This window comes from Pieris brassicae, chromosome 6, assembly GCF_905147105.1.
Source record: "Pieris brassicae chromosome 6, ilPieBrab1.1, whole genome shotgun sequence".
Lineage (NCBI taxonomy): Eukaryota > Metazoa > Arthropoda > Insecta > Lepidoptera > Pieridae > Pieris > Pieris brassicae.
In genome coordinates, this window is record NC_059670.1 from 7086158 (window position 1) to 7107966 (window position 21809).

The window sequence follows — 21809 nt, forward strand, 5'->3', positions numbered from 1 at the left end:
ATGTTTACGTGGAATGCATTATGCAAAAGAGCGACAAGGTTAGACGAGAATCTTGTTTGGTTGTTTATTCAACACTTTACAGAAAGTTTAAATTTGTTACGGCATTGACTTTTCATTAAAAAAACAGATACTATTGCAATCTGATTTTAATTGTAAATTTGTACACAAAATACAGCCAACCAATACAATCTTTTCGATGTTTGGAATCTGTGTGTTCTAATAAAGAATACAAAAGTCTCATCATCAAGGACCATATGCCAACTGTTAGTGCTGAGGTAACCGGAAAGGCACTGAAACGTGTCAATACCAGTAACAAGGGTGAAGGTGGAATTGTACCATCAAGTGTTGAGTCAGTATTGGTACATTTGTCTTTAATACGCATGTATTTCGTCGAAAACGAAGATTATTCTGGTTCCTAAGCTCCGCTCTTGCATAAACCCATCATTGTATATATAAAACAATATGTTCTCATTAGCACAACAGTGCTAACGAACGAACGAACAATGCGTCACTTATCTCTTATCAGTCTACTTTGCTTGGCCGCGGCTGTGAGCTGCCAGAGCCACGACTTGTCTCTTGGTCAAGCAACTTACGGCGACGTGATCGTCTATAAACTGAACGAGTACAAATATGGTTTCCCTTTCATGGTGAGGACCAGTATTATTGAGTATCCTGAGCCGGGGCAGCACAACTTTGCCTATATTAAGGCGATTTATATCAAGGACAACGCGAGAGATGGCTTCGGAGGTTATCCAACTATCTCGGCTGGTGGAATTGGGCAGCGTTTTGTGAAGATCAAACTTAAAAGCCAGAGAGGCTCTGGATTGAATTTCACCATCACCGTCTATGGAAGATACTAGTCTAATGTGCCAGGCTATTTCAGTATTATTAGTGATATGTTCGTATATGTGATATTTTTGGTAATATATAGAAAGTTGTTTTCCTTGTTAAAATGTTATTATAAATTGGGTTACTTCATTTAAATAAAATATTTATTGAATTTTATTATTTTATTTCTTCTTAAATGTATTCAATTTTATTATTTTAGTCCATAGAATAAACGCTTTTGTACTATTACTCTAAGAATGATAATACATTTATTTTTACGAAATTATAAATTGATTTTAATCAACCGTTTAATATAATAAGATTACGCAAATCTCTATTAAAATCAAGATCGTTGTATTGAGGAGTTTACCTAAAAACTTCAACGTCAACTTATTCTATTTTATATGCGCAGTTTATTGAAGACACTTTTAATAAAATCAGCCATTTTTATGTTCCTTCGTAAGCATATCTGTAAATAACACAAGCCTTAATTTTTTGAATCTAAGACCTATTGGTTTTCTCCATAATCAGGGTTCCCGATACTACTTTCGTCTTTTGTTAACATAGCTTTTACACATCGAAAGAAAACACTTCTTTATGGTCACGGTGAATTATATGTTTATATTAGTACATAGTTTCAATCCGGAAAAAAATTGTTTTCTTTCAATACTACTTTCTAATAAATAAATCTTACTGAGAGTCCAGGATTCCCCGTTTACTTATGCGAATCAGAATCGATAAAAACGAATAATTTTACAATGATAACTTGTTGTTAAACCTAATCTTAGTAGTTATAACTAATAGCATATATAGGTCTAAATATTTTATCTCAGTTTGTTTACTTCCACAATCACGACTTCTATTTATGTTCTGTGACGAAACTTTTTAAGTCATATTTACAATTTCCTATTTGCATTTTCCTGTTGGTTTAGCGATATAAATTTTGCCGATCTTACTATCAATTTAAATGAAGCTAGAGTAGGAGCTAAGCGGATAGGGACGGATGGGAAGTGAGTTCCATAGCAGAGAGCCAGAGAAAGGATTTGCCAAGAAAGGAAGAGTTATGAGATTTGATTTCAAGGATATAATTTTTCTATCTATATGGGCTTCCAAAAATTGGAATTGGTTTTTGAGATAGGAAGGAGATTTAGAATTGAACAGGATAGAATATAAGAGATAGAGAACGTGGGAATCCCGTTACTGACGAACGGGTAACCAACGCTTACGGATCAAAGAAATTTGGTTGTTTTCTTCTCGTCGACGACTTTCTTAGAATTAATATTGCATACAAAACTTTTGTTATCAACTTCTCGTATACTTATATACTCACATATAAATGATGTTGAGACTTGTTTCGCTGACATATTTTTGTTACAATGACATTAGTCATTAACATTAATGATACTCATTAAATATATATTGTGTCACTTAATGAGGCCAATATAATGGATCACTTTCTTAATAGTATTAAGGAGAAGGCATAGACTTGTTCGGTTTTCACTTCTTTCTTGGGTATACTTGAATGGTATGCACCAATACAAAAAAATTATGAATATCTGTACTTGTTATATAGTATATCAATTAGCTTGTATTCTCGTGATTCTAATAATCACCGGTACACAACAGCACTTATAAATAAATACTACATTTATTATTTTTCTATGTGAAAATATCAAATGATTATGTTGATTTCATTTATATTTATCTTTACTTAACTTACAAATCTTATGCGACATATCGCCTGATAAATGAAGCTTGAATTAAATGTTTTTCAGCAATATGGGTCTCCTGGAGTTCGAGAAATGGTCAAACCAGCCAGGGCTTTTCTCTGAAAAGTCAAGGTTTTGTGCCCGGTTGCGAGGCCTGACACCAGGGCAGCGTCGAATATGCCGTCATCATAAGGACCATATGCCGACTGTTAGTGCTGGGGTCCGGAAGGGAATTGAAGAGTGCCAGTATCAGTTTCAAGGGCGAAGGTGGAACTGTACCATCACGAGTGATGAGACGGTATTTGGACCTTTGACTTTAATAGGTATGTATATACGGTTAGTTAGTGAAATACCAATGCAAATATTATAAATAGGTCTTCTGTTTTAGTGCATATTAATTAACGTTTACTTTTTTTATAAATATGAAAATATTATTTCACGGGCATAGAAATAAGCAACATTTTTTTGAAGTGAAACTTCTTTATCGGTGTTAGTAAAAAATTTAACGTCACATTTTTTCCGTTACGCGTCACAGATTCGAAGAATTAATAATAACGAAAACAATGATAGTAATCGTTCTACTACAATTAATGAAATTCTGTAATAACCTTAATATGATAAAATTAAATAATTATATTATTTGTATTCATGTCTATGATAATAACAGCCTTTTGTTAAACTTCATTTAATTTAAGTTTATTTAATCAATTTCTGTAAAATTTCATATAGTAGATCATTTTTCGAAAATAAGGTCATAAAGAAGTTTCACTTCTTACGTGTGTACACTAGTACACGCACACATTTTTTTAAATCAAAGATCTTTAACGGATATAAACTTTAATGTATTATATTCTCGAGACGTTCCGACGAGGAATAATCGACGACGGCGCGTGTCAGCCACAGAAGGCTGATCACCTATATTCTATTTTAAAAACTCGATCGGGAAACACAACTACTTTCTTCCTGAAGACAAGACTAAGAGTCATATCACCATTGTTTTTTTTTCTATTTTTGCAATGTAAACACAATCTAAAACAAAGATCAATCATTTTAGTTAAAACCGAGTACATTAAGGTTATTTTGAAGGGTAAATCTTTTTACGTCTCACGTATGTATAAAGATATAAATTGGTTTTAAAATTACTTAAATCTTTGTTGTTATTGTTAGGCACAATCACTATTGAATCTGTGCAGAACATAACTACAGTCGCAGGTGGAAGCTAGTTTTATTTGAAAGTGACATGTAGACAGGTATAGCTGCGGTTATAAAGGATTAGAATAAATAATATTAAACGTGCAAAGTAAAGCAGCCTCATTTAAAAGGAGCATAAATTTCAGTTAAAGTTGTCGACACAGTGTCGGCTCACAGTGATTTATAGTTTTTACCGGATTCCTTTATTTAATCTGTGCTCCCGTGGTCTTGTTGCAATTATTAGATGAGAATGTCTTTTTATAATTAAGGAAATACTTCTTCCGCGAAAAGCATATTTGTACTAAATACAATACAATTTCTATTACAAAAATCTTTGATGAATTCATCATTCATCTGTTATATTATTTTGTTTAACTAAGTTTTTTTTCAGCGTCCCGCGAAACTGCATTTACCCACGCTATAACAGCTGCTGGAGTGTCATTGTCCATCTCGCGAGCATGTCGAGATGGAAGTCTCGCGTCATGTGGTTGCAGCCGCGCGTCACGGCCACGACACTTACATAATGATTGGGTGTGGGGTGGATGTGGGGATAACCTGGAGTATGGATACAAGTAAGATTACTGTTATTTGCATTATGATATCTTTTATATATAATACTATTGAATAACAGTATTATAGAATACGTATCTGTAATACTCGTATCGCAATCAGACAATATCTATGACCGACGCAATAGTAAAAGTAACCGACACAAGAATAGCAAAAGCATGGAAGATCTTTTGGGCGCATAAAGAAGTCAAGAAAAATAAAAAAAACGAGCCTAATTAAAAGAAAGCTCTTCAATACTTGTATACTAACACTTGGCATCTCAAAGTTGGCCGCCCACTAAAAGCGCAGCATACAGAGCTACAGGTGTGTCCATGATCGATGAAACGAATTAATTTTATTTGATTATTTGTATTGTCCATTACTGTATTCGCGGTCAGCGGGTTGCTTGGGGCTTAAGACAAAATCACTTTTTAACCGACGTGATCCACTAACGCAACATATTTTTTTTAATGTAATTAGTCACGTGATAAACCCTGAAAAACAAAAGAAAAAATGTAGTACTAGTGTACACACGTAAGAAGTGAAACTTATTTATGACCTTATTTTTCAAAAAAATATCTACTATATGCAACTTTACAGAAATTGGTTAAATAAAGTTAAATTTGATAAAGTTTAACAAAGGCTGTTATTGTCATAGACTGCAAATAATACAATTATTATATTTTACCTTATTACTACTAAGATTATTACAGAATTTCATTAATTGTAATAGATTTATTACTATCATTGTTATCGTTATTATATATTTTGTTATTAATGGCTGCGAAAACCGTGGTAGGGACAAAAAAAAGGTGGCACGTATCGGAAAAATGTGACGCGTAACCCAAAAATGTGACAGTAATTTTTTTTCCAACGCCGATAAAGAAGTTTCACTCAAAAAATTATAATAAATGCAAATAAATACACACAAATTTGTTTAACGTTAGTGGTACGCCTTTTGAAAAGTATTTTTGTCTCAAAGCACTGAAAGGTGTGCACTGCCTTAGTTTTTTTTGTGATTTTGCGGAAATAAAATTATTATTTTTTGCATTTAACCATCAAGCTTAATTAAAAATTATAATTATTTATGTATAGTAAGAATTGAATGTAAATATAATCGATCTTTTCTTATATTATACGGTGATATTATCTTTATTCATCTAAAGAAAATCCGTACTAAATCTACCTTTGGTACCACCTGACGCGTTTGTACCTGAGTATCAGGAAACTAGAAGCTATACGAAGGTACATTTACCTGAAAATCCTCGACACCAATGTTCTATTTCACTCTTCGCTTTCAGGGTATCGAAATCGTGTTTTTCTCTCTTTCAGACCCTATACATACGCCATCTTCCTTCCCTTATTCACACCCCTTAACTTTGATGTGAGAGTAAATTAAACGAGACACAAGGTCTGATAACACGTAGGACATAGTTGTGTGAGTGCACCTGAAATTTACGTGAAATTTTTCACGTGAGGTCAAAGGCAGGAAGGTATCTTCACATTTATTTATCCCTGGTTTACAAGTGAGCCCGTAAGACAGGTGAACTTACCTGAGCACTGAGGTTTTTTACCTGTGGGACCTCTAAGTAGGGTAGACGCGGACCTTTTTATTACTTAATTAAGTAGAAGGTACAAATATTTTTTTTTTATAAGTAACGAAAAATATATTATTTACAAAGTTAATTAAAATAAAAAATCAATAAAAGGTCCGTAATGTATTTATTTTGCTTAATTTGTTTTAAGTAGCAAAGTTGTCAGGTACACCTCAAGGATGTCAAACCATGGTAGCAGACAGATTGGCTACTAGGAGCGGTGAAATATTGAAGATATTTTCACGGAAAATTACACCTTCAAACACTTTTATACTGAAAACTGGTTCGAGTTTTGTTTGGTATTATTTATTACTAGACTAAAACAGTACATAAATAATATAAAGACTTTACAAAAATGTTCAAACAAAATAGTTACATAACATATAAGCAATTTTGCGTCTTAATTTTAAAAGTGACAATCATAATAATAATAGTAATTGAATAATGCAAAGGAAATAATATCACCTTTTAATAAATGTTGTTTCATCAGTGTGTTTTTATTTATAAAAGCCAAACCATTCTTCTTTATTGTACTAAAAAGTTTAAAATTTTGACTCTAGCTCAGCATCAACGCGATCATTAATCAAAATGGGAAATTAAAATTCTTCTTCTTCTTTGTATTTAATTTCCTGTTCATGGCAGCATAAATAAATGCCGCACTGTTTATCTGGTTGTTTTGACGATGTGCATCAAAATAAAATGTGAATAATACTATTTGTGACATAACGACCCATTAAAAGATTAGTGCGTAATGCCACAAATAGTAGAAGTAAAGTAAAGTAGTCGACTTTCTAATTGTTAAATTAAATATGTTATTTTAGGAAAAACTAAAACAATGTTATTTCAAGTAATCAGTAAAAAAGTGAACAACACGCGACGCATAACCTCCTACTTGGATCTGGGAGCCTAGAACTTTTTCACGTAGTGGAAGGGTTAAGGAAATCACCTGAAACGTTGTTCATTTGTTCTTGTTTGTCTCTATAATTTTTAACATTTATTCAGATGGTTTTTGAACCATTAATGTTACTCTAAAAACAATAAATAATATCCGTTAATTTAATGGCTGAAACGAAACCAACGAGGTTTCCATATCAACTTTAATTTGAGGTTAATTTACCAGGATGACATAAAATTATACATTAATTGTACTTGATGATACTCAAGATCCCTGAAACTTGTTTCAGTACTACATCGGTTTTCAAAGGGAAGGGTACGCTTCCATGCTTTCAGAGCTCGAAACTACGATGAAAATGCCTGAAATACTGAAAATTTCATTCCTTATTATCAGGAAAGTATAAGGCACGAGGAAATTCATCGTGAAAAGCCTTTAAGTTGTGTGCGCAGTGGGCGGCGTTTCTAGGACGCTGTACACACACAAATAATCTGTGGGAGTCAACACATTTTCTACCCATTGGTTACTCGTAGGAAAAACATACGGTATACACTGTATAGCCACCACCACCCGCTATCGATACTAATAGAAAGTTTTTATAATATAATTTTTAATTTATTTACACTTAAAACGATGTATCTAAGAATATTTTTTTTCTCACGTATATATTCTTCTGATTATAAAACTATATTTAAAAAGATAAATTAAATATTCATTATAGACAAAGAACTTATAAGAAAGATCTACACAATTTTATGATTGACAAAAAAACATATTTTCAGAAAACCTTTTTTATGACGCTTTAAAAAAGCTTTTCCAATTTTCCCTTTTGAATTTTCTGGATACGGGTGTAAGAAATCGTAAGAGGTGATGCGGAATTCTAAGAGGGGAAACCAGGGAGGGAATGCTTTACGGGGTGAGGAACTTCCGTTTACTTCATAAAGGAGATTTTCCCGCATTTGAGTATTTTTATAACCAGGCAAGCAAAAGTAGCTAGGAGATTCGTAGGAATGCACCCATCTAAGCTTTGTTTGCTGTCTTATATTAAGTAAAGCAAGTAGCATTAACTTAGTTTTACAGTATAACCTAAATATATACTTATCATAAAAATATATTTATTCTTACGCCAAAAAAATATGCCATTAGGTTTTATTGATGGTCACCATATTAAAAATCCTGAAAAAATTCCCGCTAAACAACAAACATAGTAAAATATATATGGAGGTTTCAGGAAAATCGGAATAACCGTCAGCGGAAAAATATCGAACAAATACCAGGCTACAATGCAGCACAAAGAAGTATTATTTATCCTTACTTTATAAATTAATTTTAGTTATCATATATAAATATTACTTATAGATAAATAGTTTATAAAAAGTAAATAGTTTTTTTAGTTAAAATGTATGTTTTTTTTAGAATATTCAATATTTCAAGTACAATAACGTAACGTTTATTACTATAATAGTATTTTTACTATCTACTTAAATCCCCTCGGAAAGTTGTATGTTGTGTGACGGATTTACAAACTTTACAAAATGTTTTGCGATAACTGTATCACACATCACTAGAAAATCCCTTATATTGGACAGAAAGCCGAGTAACGAAAAGCTCGGATTAACCTGGTTAAACCTTTAAAGCGAGCTTAGAACCGTCTCTTTTACCAGGCTTTTATGACATATTAGGAGTATTTTTTATCCCATGAGGCCCGCGTAGTAATATTTTAGCAGATAAACTAACCATAGTAAATATTTTGGTACTGACTTAAAGTTATAATAGCTTAAACATGTATTATGAATTAACGATAGTTATTATTAAAACAAAAGTCGTGTTACGAAAAGGTCAACCCTCTGACGTAACGCACTGCTACGGCGTAGGGAGTGAAGGGGCGTGGCTTGCTCCCCATGTATTTTATCTCTCTCTGATGCAAAAGCACTAAAAGTTTTCGGGTACCAGGATCATGAAAGTGATAAAGTTTTGGAAGACTTCGTACATTTAAATGATATTTTCTTGTAAAGTCCACCTTAACTATTGTCAAGTATATACGGTGGTTAACATTATGTTTCTACAGACTTTACTTTCAAAAAAAAAATTAAAAATCGTAAAGTTTTGAATTTAAAAGTTATAATATTTTATAGTATAAAAAGTGTAGAACAGATCAAGAAAAGAATTTCTCTATTAATCTCTTTGAATTAAACATATCAATAAATTAATGCGATTATCTAGTATCAATCGATATTATAAAATTAAAAAAAAAATATATCGAAGTTAAAAAGTTCCTTGCGTTATATAACTAAATCTGCATATAAATTGCAACCGTATCACGTAAATGACGGCTCATTACTGAAAAAAAATGCTAATTAAAATAATGATTGTACTAGGTTCACAGAAAGCTTTGTAGATGTCCGCGAGAGGGAGGGGAAAGTGAAAAGAGGCAGCCGGGAACAGGGACGACAGTTAATGAACAGACACAATAATGAAGCTGGCAGACGGGTATGTTAATACTTTCGAGTCTTTGACACTTCACACGTGGACCACAGATAAGACAAATGGCCACTACCTGTATCCCGGTCTTATAACTGTTTTTTCATTAGAACTATCAATAAAGTGTGGCTAGATAAATATATTATTATAACTTAACATTGAATAATTCGTAATTATTCTTGGCTGTGTTAATATTATTGCTATTTTAACTTTAACTAAGTTTCCCAATGTTATTTACCTTTATAGAACTTGAATATGTTTTAAATCCATTTTATACACACAAAGATTATTAAAGAATCTCGAACGATAAATAAAGAGATAAATCCGATTTGTTTTCAACTCAAACTGCAAAATTCATAATGTAGGAACATTCATATGGCTTTAGCGTCGACATTTAAGATTACTGTCAAACCTACTTAGTTATTTCAAAGGATTATTTTAAATTAATACGTAGCGGGAATCTACATATTTAGCACTAAAATGATGTAGTTATATGAAACTAGATTTCTATAATACTTTGTAAATCTATTTAGCAATATTTTGTAGGCATTCCCCCGTTAGTGTTTTCGTTTGTGTTCTTTGTTAGGGACTGTAATTGCTAGTCATCTGTTAACTCAGTATTGAGTCTATAATTAGTAACTTCAATATGCTTTATCAATAATATTGAAGTAACATGGAAATCTTGCTGAAGCCGTACATTTTTTTAATTGTATGGTCTGTTAAGAGACCTTTAAGCCAAGTCTTATTTTCGGCCATAAATTTTTCGCTTACGTGTATTTTTAATTTTTCTTATAGTTCGTAAAATGTATTTTGTTATAGGCTGTTATCAAGAAATCTCGTGTCACATGTAAATGTCACGGTGTTTCGGGGTCCTGTAGTCTCATCACGTGCTGGCAGCAATTAGCTACATTCAGGGAAATTGGTAAGTTATCATTATTTTTTCAAAATCTGCTTATGCGTATATGTTTATTGTGACACTCGCGCTTAAGTTTAGAACGTGTCCTGAAGAACAGTTTGAAAACTCTATCAACTTTATTCTACTATAAAAAGAAACATTTAAATAATTAAGAGCCGTCAGTCAAAAGTCAAAGTATAAAATAACATTAAGACTTTTAGAACATGTCCGGTAAGTAAGTTTACTACTTATTTCGAATCAAGCACTAACTAGCCCACTAACGAATTTATCAAATCGATTCCACTAGCCAAGCTACCAAGTCTACATAAACTATCAAGCGCTTCATTACTCTCTTCCATTGTGGCGGTAATAGCGAATCGTTTGGTACCGAATTAGCGAAATGGTCCAACGTTAGGTTCGCATTGTGCTAGATAACTTATAGGATTGTTCGTGCCAGTTATAAATTGCTTAAATGTGCAAGTGAATGCTTACTTGAGTAAACTTAAATCGTATTAAAAAATAACTAATGCGATTTATATTAAAATACACGGGACATATGTATATTATAAGAGCGTTACTATACGAACTACACTTTACTTTACAAATAATAAACACATTTTACACGTTTTTGCTGTATGATTGCATACTACAAAATATTTTAATTATGATTTTTTTTCGTTGATTTAATAAAACCACGTAGTTTTTTATGCTTAGGTGACTATCTCCATGAGAAATACGAAGGAGCGACGGAGGTGAAAGTATCAAGACGTGGCAAGCTACGCGTGGGTAATCCTAATTATAGTCTGCCCACGCCGCAGGACCTCGTCTACTTGGAGGAATCACCTAATTATTGTATTAAAAACGAAACATTGGTATGAAAATATAATTTTAAAATACGACCCGATTCACCACCACCCATATCATTTATTTAACACCTTATTGCTCAATATAAAGCAATTTCCTACATATACGTACATACCTAAGACAAATATGCCTTATCGTAGCCATTAAGCGATCGAATCGAGTCGAGGCACCTTAAATGTTCGAATTTTGAAATTTTTTTTTATTAAGATACAGTACAATAGAGAAAGGTCAAACATGAAATAATATACCTAATACTAAAAACCTTCACCTTCTTCTTCTATAACTTACGCATTTAGGCTTGAGGGCAATTTATTCTATGAAAGAGTTCAAAAATTGTTTCAGGGTTCCTTCGGCACTACCGGCCGAAATTGCAACAGAACGTCACCAGGCATAGATGGATGTGCAATAATGTGTTGCGGCCGGGGCTACAATACAAAACGGGCCGTTATAAAAGAGCGATGCGATTGTAAATTTCACTGGTGCTGCCGTGTTGATTGTAATATTTGTGTCAAAACTGTCGAAATACATACTTGTAAATAGGACATGACGGGTTATAGTGCAAAAATGGCTTATGTGTAGTAACTCAGTTAAATAGCTGCGTATTACTTTAGTAAGACATACTTATACTATGTTAAATCCTTGAGATTCCAGAGCGTGTTAATAGGCAGCAAAAGAGAAAACTCTCATATTAGAATGACACAAGTTTTTCAGGCATCAAATTCAGTCGTATCCATAGACTAAAAACAAATTAATTCTAATTCTTGAATCTTCTAATATTCGTCTAGGTATAGGTAATAAGTATTTATGGTTGAAAAACTCATAGAACTTTAGTAAAAATATTTGATGTATGTAGTATTTTATGTATTTGTACTGGACATATATTTTTTATCTTAAACATTTATAAAGAGGCTAAAATTTACTACTCATTACAAATGCGTAATATTATTTAATAATTAACTATAGGTTACATTCCAATTGTACTTAATTAGATATAAACAAGTAGTATGTCAGACTTTGTGTTGTTAAACAACAATGAATGTTTTACTGACTAAGAGACGAGGCGGGCTTTAGTTTTTGTGATTATTATTTAATTGACAGATCAAGTAGAGTTAGTTAAAGTGACAATTTACATGTCACCACAATTAATGTTAATAACTTTTGTTATACTGTGAATTTTTGGTATCCTTTACCATATTATTGTTGGTAATAAATTATGAAAAAATATTTAATGTAGTTTTTGTCTGGTGTCAGTTAACCTGAGAATAGTTTTCACTTAATTCTGTAGGCTAATATACTTCTTCAACTTGAAACATCACATTATATTTATCTGCTGTAATATAAAGAATTTTTTCGGTTGTTTTATGTATAAAACACAACTAGAAATTTAAAAAATATTTGTCAATTTCGACCAATACCAACAATTATGCAATTTTTATTTTCTTAAAACCTCGTTAATACAAACAACAATAACATATTACCCTTAATTCTCTTTTAATTAATTCAGGGGTTTACTCACTAAGCAAGTATTCGGTATTTAGTTTAAAAGTCTTTTACGATATTTACAGTAGTTATTTTTATTAATAATATGGCTATAATTTTGACTTTATGCCAGTTTCAAGTAAAAGGTGTATTTTTCTTTTATCGTAAAACAAACATTACACATACTCGCAGATAAAAGTTCATTTATTTAGTCTGTGGGTTTATCATGACAATTACCACATACGTCTGTCAACTGTTATTATGTCAAATTGTATGTTGACATAAGTATTAGAATATTTAAACTTTTCAGTGTTTAGAAATCGTAATTACAAATTTAATTTATTGTTTTGATAGTTCTACATTTTTCCATTGTCTACTTCGAATTTTATTTGTGTATATTTCCATATTACATATTATTCAACTTTGCTTTTTAATTTTGTTCAAGGTAATGGGAAGAATGTCTGAAGTTTCCATTACAAACGTGAGTTGGTTGTAATAACTTTAGTCTTTGTTTTCTCCTATATAATTGTTTAATGTTTTGGGTTAAATAGTATTATCATTTTTAGTTCCATTCAATCTTTTAAGTATTTTTAATCCTATCAAATTTCGGTTCAATTTAATTTTTGATTTGTTATTGTCATTCAAATTATGTGAATGCCTTTACAAGATGTTTGATAATTATCAAACAAAATCTTTTAAAGGAAGTAAGTAGGTATTCACAAAAAATGAGAATTTGTTAAGGAGTAACTTTAACATTGTTAACACAGTATTTACAATGAACTTAATTTTTTTCAGAAAATGAGTTGTAATAAACAAAATATAGAAAATTCATCTAAAAGAATACAAAAGAAAAAAAAGAGAAATAAAAGAAAAACTAACAAGAAAATCAAGAAGCTATTTGATAATTTAAGACAAGACACAAATTCTTCCCAGGAAAGTGTCAGTACAGTTAACAATGAAACAAATTCTTCACATGGAAGTATTAATACAGTTATAGAAATTATTAATTCTATTGATGTACCAAAAGAATATAAAAACAGTCTAACCATTATTGAACATACTAATAAAACTCCAAGTAAAGCTCAAATACGTAGATCAGACTTAAATATATGCCCATTACAATGCTCAACACCAAAAAATAATATAGTTAACCACAATGAAAATACATCTAGCTTTCATTCAGATATTTTAAATTTAACTAAACAAATAAATGATGAGTCTTACGTAACTATAGACTTAACAGAAAATAGCACTTTAGATGCTACTCAACCTACAGTTATTGATTTAGTAGATGATTCAAAGTCTATAGACTCAAATATATCTATGAGCGGAGACTCAGATGTGACTGTGGTGAATGTAATATCGAGAAAAAGAAATAATAATCAGATGAAGAAATTTGTTGATGGCATTGAAAAAATGGATTCTTCTGCTAAAGGCAAACTGTTAGAATTTATTGCTCAAAAGATCTTTAGTGGCTGTGATGGACCAAAGAGTTTACATAGTTTCAGGGTAAGTTTAAACAAGACATTCTAGAAATATTAAATGCACAAAGAATAAACTTGTTTTTGTTAATATATGTTTTGAAACCTATTACAAATAGGAGAAGTATTAAACTAATTCTATTATTTAAAGCAGGTAGTATGTCCGATCCCAGTAACTTTAGTTCAATTTCGGTACTAACTACTTGTTGTAAAATACTTAATCAACTAGTAAGTGATTTTAATGTAAACAAATTATTTGGTTCGGTTTTACCAAGGATGAGTTATATAGATATATAGTAAGGGCTTGGGAGGAATCTCATCACGCTTTAGGTCCAATATGAGACTTTAATCGGGAAACTCCGTCACTATGGTGATGGTACAGTGCATACCGCACTGACTTCCTACTTCCTACGACCTAAGAGGTCCCCTGAGTGAGCAGTAAATATGGGAGTTCAATCCTTGGCCCTTTCCTATTTCTTGTTTATATGTATAAATGATCTACCTTTCACGGTAGAGAAAAAACATCAGATAATGTTTGCTAATCATACATCCTTGATTTATAAAATTAAACGACATGAAACAAATCATGACAATGTGAACAATGCTCTCTCTTTGATTGTCCATTGGCTTAGTGTGAATAACCTTCTGCTTCAAGGGTTATGGATTCTAGATGAATTATAAATTATGAGGAATTGAGTATGGATGATACAACTGTATTTTTTGGAATCACCATTCAAAAAATTGTAGTGGTCCCCTCATATTAACAAATTGGCGAAAAGACTTAGTTCTACAGCTTACGCGGTTAAAAAGATTCGCTCACTAACTGATGTCGTTACAGCTGTTAAATATGCCGTAAATGACTTATGGCTTATTATTATGATGCTCCTGATGTCGAAACTATTTTCATGAATTTTAAATTATTCCTGCAATCTATAATTTTAATTAATATTAACCTTTCCTTTGCAATATATTTATGAAAATATTATGTATGTTTACAAACATAGTCATTAGATTAGAACATACGCATAATGTTAATACTCGAAAAAACGCAGGCTGCAATTACCGCGTACTAGACTATATAAAGTTAGTTTTTTTTTTTTGGAAAAAGGGATACTTTTCTTTAATAAATTTAAGAAATGTATTAAAGAAAAGCTGTGTAAAAAGGCTACTATAAAGTTTCACGATTACCTAGTTGATAAAAGGGCCTGGGACTACTGCTAGACAGGCTACTTCTAATAAATTTGCGATATTTGTTTTTTAAGTTTTGTTTGCCATTGTATCATGATTTGCTATTTTAAAAGAGTACCGAGTGTTTTTACGCCGGGTATTTCTCTCGGCCTACACCCTTTCCTCTTTGCCGATGAGTAGGTATGTCTGCGATACAAATTAAATGACGTAAAATAATTGATACCTGTATTATTCCATAATAAACATATTTTATTTTTGTATACTTGATAGGTTAAATTAAATGAATTGTACTAATTAGAAAAGAAGCATATTGCATTAAAGCACTATTGTAAGCTATTTAAAAAAATAACTAACTTATATTTATATGAGTCCAACAGAGGTTTCTTCTCCATGATAAGGTTGCCCAGCTCCTCAACACAGTGTACTCTACACCACTAGTGGTGTAGGGTCAAAAGGACCAAGTCTTTTGAGCTTTGATTTTTAGTGAATTAGTTCAAATAAGTAAAATAAATAAATATTTTATATTGGACTACAACTATATAATATTTTTTTAATAGCTAAAATAAGCTTTGTTTACAGCGGAATTACTATTCCTTATAATTTAAACAAAATATATGAATTGCCAATTACAAAGCAAATCTATGGTAGCTTTGCATATTATGCATAGGCTTACATTGTTATGTACAGACTAGATTCCGTTTTAAATTTCAGAATGGAATTAATCACTCAATTCAATCAGCAGAAGATGCTTTCATAAAAGAAGTAATACTGCGCCAGGCTCCATCCAGAAACAGTATTGGTAGTAATATTTATAATCCTAGAAAAGATATTAAGAACAAAACAGGACTGCGTATGATTGTTATAGATGGAAGTAATGTTGCTATGCAGTAAGTATTGTTTTGGTAGTTATAAAAAAAACTTGTTTTAAGTCACAGTCACTTATGTAACATTCTTGAAGGATAAAAAATCTAAATAAAAATGAAGAAAAGAATAAAAATGTTGAGAATTACGTTGTCGGTCCCAAAATTCTGTCATTAATGGACATTATGATAAAAACAAAAGTACTGATCAGTTTTTATTAAAGTACATTAATTAAGGAATAGAAATAGTATAAAATTATTCGAAATTAAGTCCCTTATTTTTAATAAAGGCCCTTAAGCGCCGCGGCCAGCCGTCTATCGCAGTACGCACCATATTCATGTCGATTTCAGTGACTGCTTTTTTTTAAAGATGACTTCACACTCCAAATTTTTATGGGGTTTATCAAGGACCTTCCTCTCTGCCAAATTTTATAGTCGAAAGGATTAAGGTCCCGGCTGGAGGAAGGCCAATGTTTTGACATTCAAATCAGGCTTGAGTGGTCTTGGCTTTGTGCGCAGGCGCAGAGTCCTGATGGAACACGATGTGATGTCCCCCAAATAGCGTGCTGGATAGGTCTTTCACAAGTCGATCCAAAACCGTCTCTTGGTACACTTTTGCACTGATTTTGACCTCCTTTTCGTTAAAATAAACCTCAGTTGGCCCGTAGTAGGACGCTCCGAACCAGACCATTACTGATGATGGATGATGTCCATGTTGCACCGTCGGAACTTTATTTCCAGCTTCTTCGGAACGCCAACTCTATCGTTCTGTTAATTGTACTTCTCTTCAATATCGAAAATCGTCCGTAAAGAGCATATCACGTTTTTCGCGTACCGCTTTAACAATACCCGCGATCTCTTAAGCATTATTGCTTTTAGTGGAGCATTAAGTAAGTTTTTTTTGTATGCTTGTAGACCAAGATTACAAAACCTTTTTTACTATTTTGCTAGTGACACCCATGTGCAAAGCCATCAACTTTTGTTGTCGGGCAGGATTGCTATCCGCGCCTTGATAGCTTTGATTACTGCTGGTGTTCTTGCGGAGCGTGGCCGGCCAGTTCTTTTCTTGTCCTCAACACTGGAGACTTCATTGTACCTATCAATAGTACGGTACACGAACCTAAGCGCCTTAAATTTTTGAGCAACCTGAAAATGGTACTCGGCGAGTGCCCACAGCGGTGCAATGCAATAACAGCTATTCGGTTTTCTTTTAATGTCCACTCCATATGAAAAAATATGGAAAGTGATTGTTTTTTTGTTTTAAAACAATAGTCAATCAAATATTGAAAATTAGAATGCAATAATTTATTTATAAAATCATATTCGAAATTCAAAAATAATATGCAAGTGACTGAACATTGGGACCAACTACGTAATATTATTAACAGTGGCTTATCTTAAAAAGTTCTGGGTTTTATCTATTGGATAGCAATTTCATGTTTAAAACTTTAAACTCACTCTACAAATACACTTTTAAAATCTTGTGTAGCTCAGGACATGTATTGCTTGCCATGTATGGCCTTTATCACCATATGTTTAATGTAAATGAAGACATTTCCCAACATTTTTATAATTAAATCAATAATGTATTCATGAAATTAATTCTACTGAATACTCTTTCAATCAAACATGCCCGCCAAATAACAACCTTGTGGCCAATTTCGAGTTGCTTCTAAATGGCAAGGTTAATTTTGTCTTTTGTTAACATAGCTTTTACACTTTGAAAGTAAACACTTTTTAACTGGATTGAAACTAAAAATATGTAAAATAATTATAAGTTTATAATAATATATAGCTTCATTCCGGTTAAAAAGTGTCTTCTTTCAAGGTTAATTTTTCATAGCCAAATATTTTTTACTAAGTTTTTTTTAATTGATACTAGACACAAAGATTTATAATTAACTTTAATTGGCTGATTTTGATGGGTTTAACTTTGGAATTTCACATCTTGTGCTTTTAAAAAAAAAGTTACCTCTTCATTAAAATCCTAATGTTTTCAGACACACCAAAGGTAGAGTCTTTTCTGTACAAGGGCTTAAAATATGTATTGAATACTTTATTCGACGTGGACATGTTGTCAAGTCGTTTGTGCCACAGTTTAGGTAAACTTTTTTTTATTATTACCTAACATTATACATTTTGTAGTAGAGATAAACTATACCTTACATTAAACATTTTGTAGTAGAGATTTCAATTATTAAATATTTATTTGTGATGTGATGACTGATGATCACTGTTAAAAGTCAAAGGGTTATATTAATAATTCAATTGAACTCTATCCTCTATTCTAGATGTAAGTTACGGAAAAGTACAGACGGGAGATTGTTGGATCAGATGGAGAGACAGGGTTATGTGGTGTATACCCCTTCTCGGGAAATCCAGGGACGGATGATCACGTCGTATGATGATAGGTAAAAACCTCATTCATAATCTTTTTATCGTTTTTAATATTAGGATTGCATGTTACATTGTTAGACAAGAACTCTACCCCCGTAAATAGATCAAATTATGCTCTGCGATGATATGAGACTATATCACGTAATCTTACTCAATAATCAGTATTTTGTCAATATATTCAAGGTATCTCTGACTTCTCCGTATTTAAGATTTAAAAACGATATTTTTGTTTACATTTTTATATTTCCAAAATTTTAATTAATCCTTTTCCGTTATTAGAAGTAATTTAATTCGGTCCAGATGTTTTGTGTCAAACCGTGTACAATTTTTACTTTTTTTGACTTCTGCGTGCAGCTCTCATCTCTAAGGTTCCATGGATTTACTAATCGAGAGCATTTGACACTGGCTCGAACGGTGAAGGAAAACATCGTAAGGAAACCGATCTTCGTTTTGGTCAGCTATTTAAAAATTAAATATGTTATTGTGATAGCTGATCGTGTCGCTTTCAATACATTTATAATTAAAATAAAATATTTTATAAATATATTATTGAATCCTAAAAGACACCTTGATGCCTGAAGAGCAGACCTAAAGGCAGGCAATGTAAACGTGTTATTTATTAATTATTACCATTATTTTAACAATATTACAGATATATAGTGCAATGTGCCGCGGAATTTGACGGCGTTATTGTCTCCACAGACAATTATAGAGACCTATTGTCAGAAAATCCAAGATGGCGATATATCATAGAGAATAGACTCTTACAGTTCACGTGGGTTGACGACATGATAATGTTTCCCAAGGATCCTTTAGGCAGAAACGGTCCAACATTGGAACAGTTCTTACGACATCCTTTACCAATTGAAATAAAATAAATTGTCATGAAATTGTAAAATTGTGTTCTGTCCAAAGAAAACTTATGCAAAATTTTGTTGTGTAGTAATCAAATCTAGTATCGTTGAATTTTTTTTAATATGTTTCTAAGTGTACATTATGGCACATTATGCTGAGGATATATTTACTAATTACACGGCAAAGAGCGACGTTTATGTCTGCTAAATTTTGTTTAGTACGGCGATCAGAGACGATTATGTGATTTCACTAATATTTTCAAAGAGACATCTGATTAGGGAACGTTCAAATATTACGTAATGAATTTGGGGGGAGGGGGGGGAGTCCTCTTGTAAAACGTTACGATGCCGGGCGGGGATCGAATTACGCGTTATTGTTAATATTATTTTCAACTTTCCAGTACTTTATATCACATATTGCTAAATTTTAGGTATAAAGAGTCAAATTATTATATACGTATTGGTGTTCGTGGTAGTGATATAATTTTTAGTGAAATCTCAGAAATCCTAAAAATTGTGATTTTTTAAGTTACCGTATAATTTTCAGATATTGTTGGAAAATTAAAAAAAATATTAACGCAGTGCCGTAAGACAAGGAATCTTAAGACTGAAAGTATTTAGTACTTTTATATTTTTTTAATATTTGCTAATACTTTTGGTCTTTTGTTTGTTAAAGTTAGATTTTTTAAAAATAAATTAATGATAAATTTAGGATGATGTATAACGAGGTTTATTGTTTTCTATACAAATATATTTTGTTGAGGGCAGCTCAAACTCATACCAGAACCACTGTTTACCGAAGAAATTTGAGATTGTGATAATGTTGCGTTAAGTTGATTTTAATTATTCACATATCCATATTTATTTGTGTAAACTTCAAAACTGATTTTCTCCTATATTTTATACAAAAATTATTTTTGTATATTATATTATGTGAAGGTAGTTGTTCCTATTTTTTAATATGCTATAGAAATCTGAAAACACATAATTAATATAAAGTAATTGTTGATAATCAATTATTTTAATTAGTGGAATTAAACCTGAAGGATGAGCATACTATAAATTTATTTTTTGACAGATAATAAGGGATCACTGTGTCATCACCAAATTATCAATGATCACCAGTCAAGATAGGTTTACTGATTTTTGATTTCAATAAAAATAGAAAAACAATATATTTTGTATAGGTATACAATGTGGTTTTAAAAACAGCAGAAATGTAGTGTTGCGTTCGTGAAGCAATTATATAAGAAATCCTCTGTATCTAAGCCAACAAGTATGACCCACTATCGAAATATAAAATCGTATGATAATAACATTAGCTCTCGGGCACGTGACCATTTCCATACAAATTCTATTTGTGTTAGCAGGCCACCCTTTCGCAAAGTATTTTTGTCTAAGGCAAAAAGATTATCGTTCAAAGAAGATCGCACAAATATTGATCTACGTCCCCTATCTATATGACAATGAGCTTGGATTTCCGAGAGTCGCCCACGAGCTGGCGTTTACTACGTGATGTAATTAAATAATAATAATTCTATTGAATGTAAATAATTATAATTTTTGTTAATTTGTTTGAAAATTTTAAAGAAATACATTATTTTCGTATGCGTATCTGTTTAATTTTATGTAATGTTTATTGTCAGGTGCCATAATACTATATATCGCATTGACTGCAAATAACTCTCCATGAATATAAACAAACATTTAAAATATTGTCAAGCAGTCCGGTTGCGTTTTCCTTTTTGTATGAATTGTTACAAACAGTTGTGTTCAGAATTGAGTAAAGCGTCAGATGCAGTACCAGTGGAGCTAAAGGAGACATCATGAAAAGGTTATTAGAAAAAATATGTTTCGATGATTTTTATACGGGACTAAAATCTATTAAATTATTGCTTCACTACATAAAAAACATAAACAATCGACAGCTGTATTGATTCAAACTTATTGTATTCAAAGTATTAGTGAACTGTAAACAGCTGATCGTTTTTAGGTGTAAAGAAGAGAAGCTCTAGGTCTAGAAGATCTACCTAATTACGTTTTATAAAATAATCTACCGGTTTTATAGTATATTCGACCTCTTTAATAGCATAATTTATCGGTTTTAAAGGATAATCTACTAATCCGTTTTATAGCATAATCGGACTCTTATTTAACCTTATTACCCGGTTATATTACCATAATGGAATCCATGGAACTTTTCTTTTACATTGAATTAAAGGTATTTTATTAATTTTCTTAAACAAGACAAGACATGACAAGACCGGAAAGGACAGGAGGAAACAAGGCACCAAGGCACGACAACTAGAAGACACCAATTTTGGGTAAATAGGAACTCATAATAAATAGCGAAGTTTGACCCACTTAAGGTTTGCCGATGACCTCTTTTTATTTACCTCAACACACGGAGAATTGATTGTGGATTATTGTGGATCATAATGCCGAAACTATTAAACCTCGGTCCGACAATATATATGATCGATGCAGGTGTGTTAAAGATCGGTGGAACGATTATGATAGGGAAGAAAAGAATATATAAAATAAAT

At 31.7% G+C, this 21809-nt stretch overlaps 2 protein-coding genes across 4 annotated transcripts in view; both read left to right on the forward strand.

The window, feature by feature from the left end:
* LOC123710891 (protein Wnt-5b-like) overlaps positions 1-12148 on the forward strand; it is a 37937-nt gene extending 25789 nt beyond the window's left edge. For 2 of the 3 annotated variants that reach the window (XM_045663179.1, XM_045663180.1), the window contains 6 exons: positions 2604-2860; positions 4120-4300; positions 9143-9254; positions 10065-10167; positions 10855-11012; positions 11347-12148. In XM_045663179.1, the coding sequence (XP_045519135.1) occupies positions 2604-2860; positions 4120-4300; positions 9143-9254; positions 10065-10167; positions 10855-11012; positions 11347-11544 (1009 nt within the window). In that variant the 3' untranslated portion in view covers positions 11545-12148. Of the gene's footprint in view, positions 1-2341; positions 2354-2603; positions 2861-4119; positions 4301-9142; positions 9255-10064; positions 10168-10854; positions 11013-11346 lie in introns of those variants that run through there. The other variant, XM_045663181.1, reaches the window with a different exon arrangement.
* A 643-nt stretch (positions 12149-12791) lies between these two features.
* Positions 12792-20246, forward strand: LOC123711173 (NEDD4-binding protein 1-like). The gene is made up of 6 exons (XM_045663619.1): positions 12792-12964; positions 13279-13992; positions 15864-16039; positions 18013-18114; positions 18304-18423; positions 19062-20246. Exons 1-6 carry the CDS (start codon positions 12932-12934, stop codon positions 19285-19287), a joined length of 1371 nt encoding a protein of 456 aa, XP_045519575.1. The 5' UTR covers positions 12792-12931; the 3' UTR covers positions 19288-20246.
* Positions 20247-21809: the final 1563 nt, after the last annotated feature.

Coding starts and splice junctions, on each gene's coding strand:
- LOC123711173 (XM_045663619.1), top strand. CDS start 12,932: ATGGGAAGAATGTCTGAAGTTTCCATTACAAAC. Junction 12,965..13,278: donor CTGAAGTTTCCATTACAAAC/GTGAGTTGGTTG, acceptor AATTTTTTTCAG/AAAATGAGTTGTAATAAACA. Junction 18,115..18,303: donor TCGTTTGTGCCACAGTTTAG/GTAAACTTTTTT, acceptor CCTCTATTCTAG/ATGTAAGTTACGGAAAAGTA.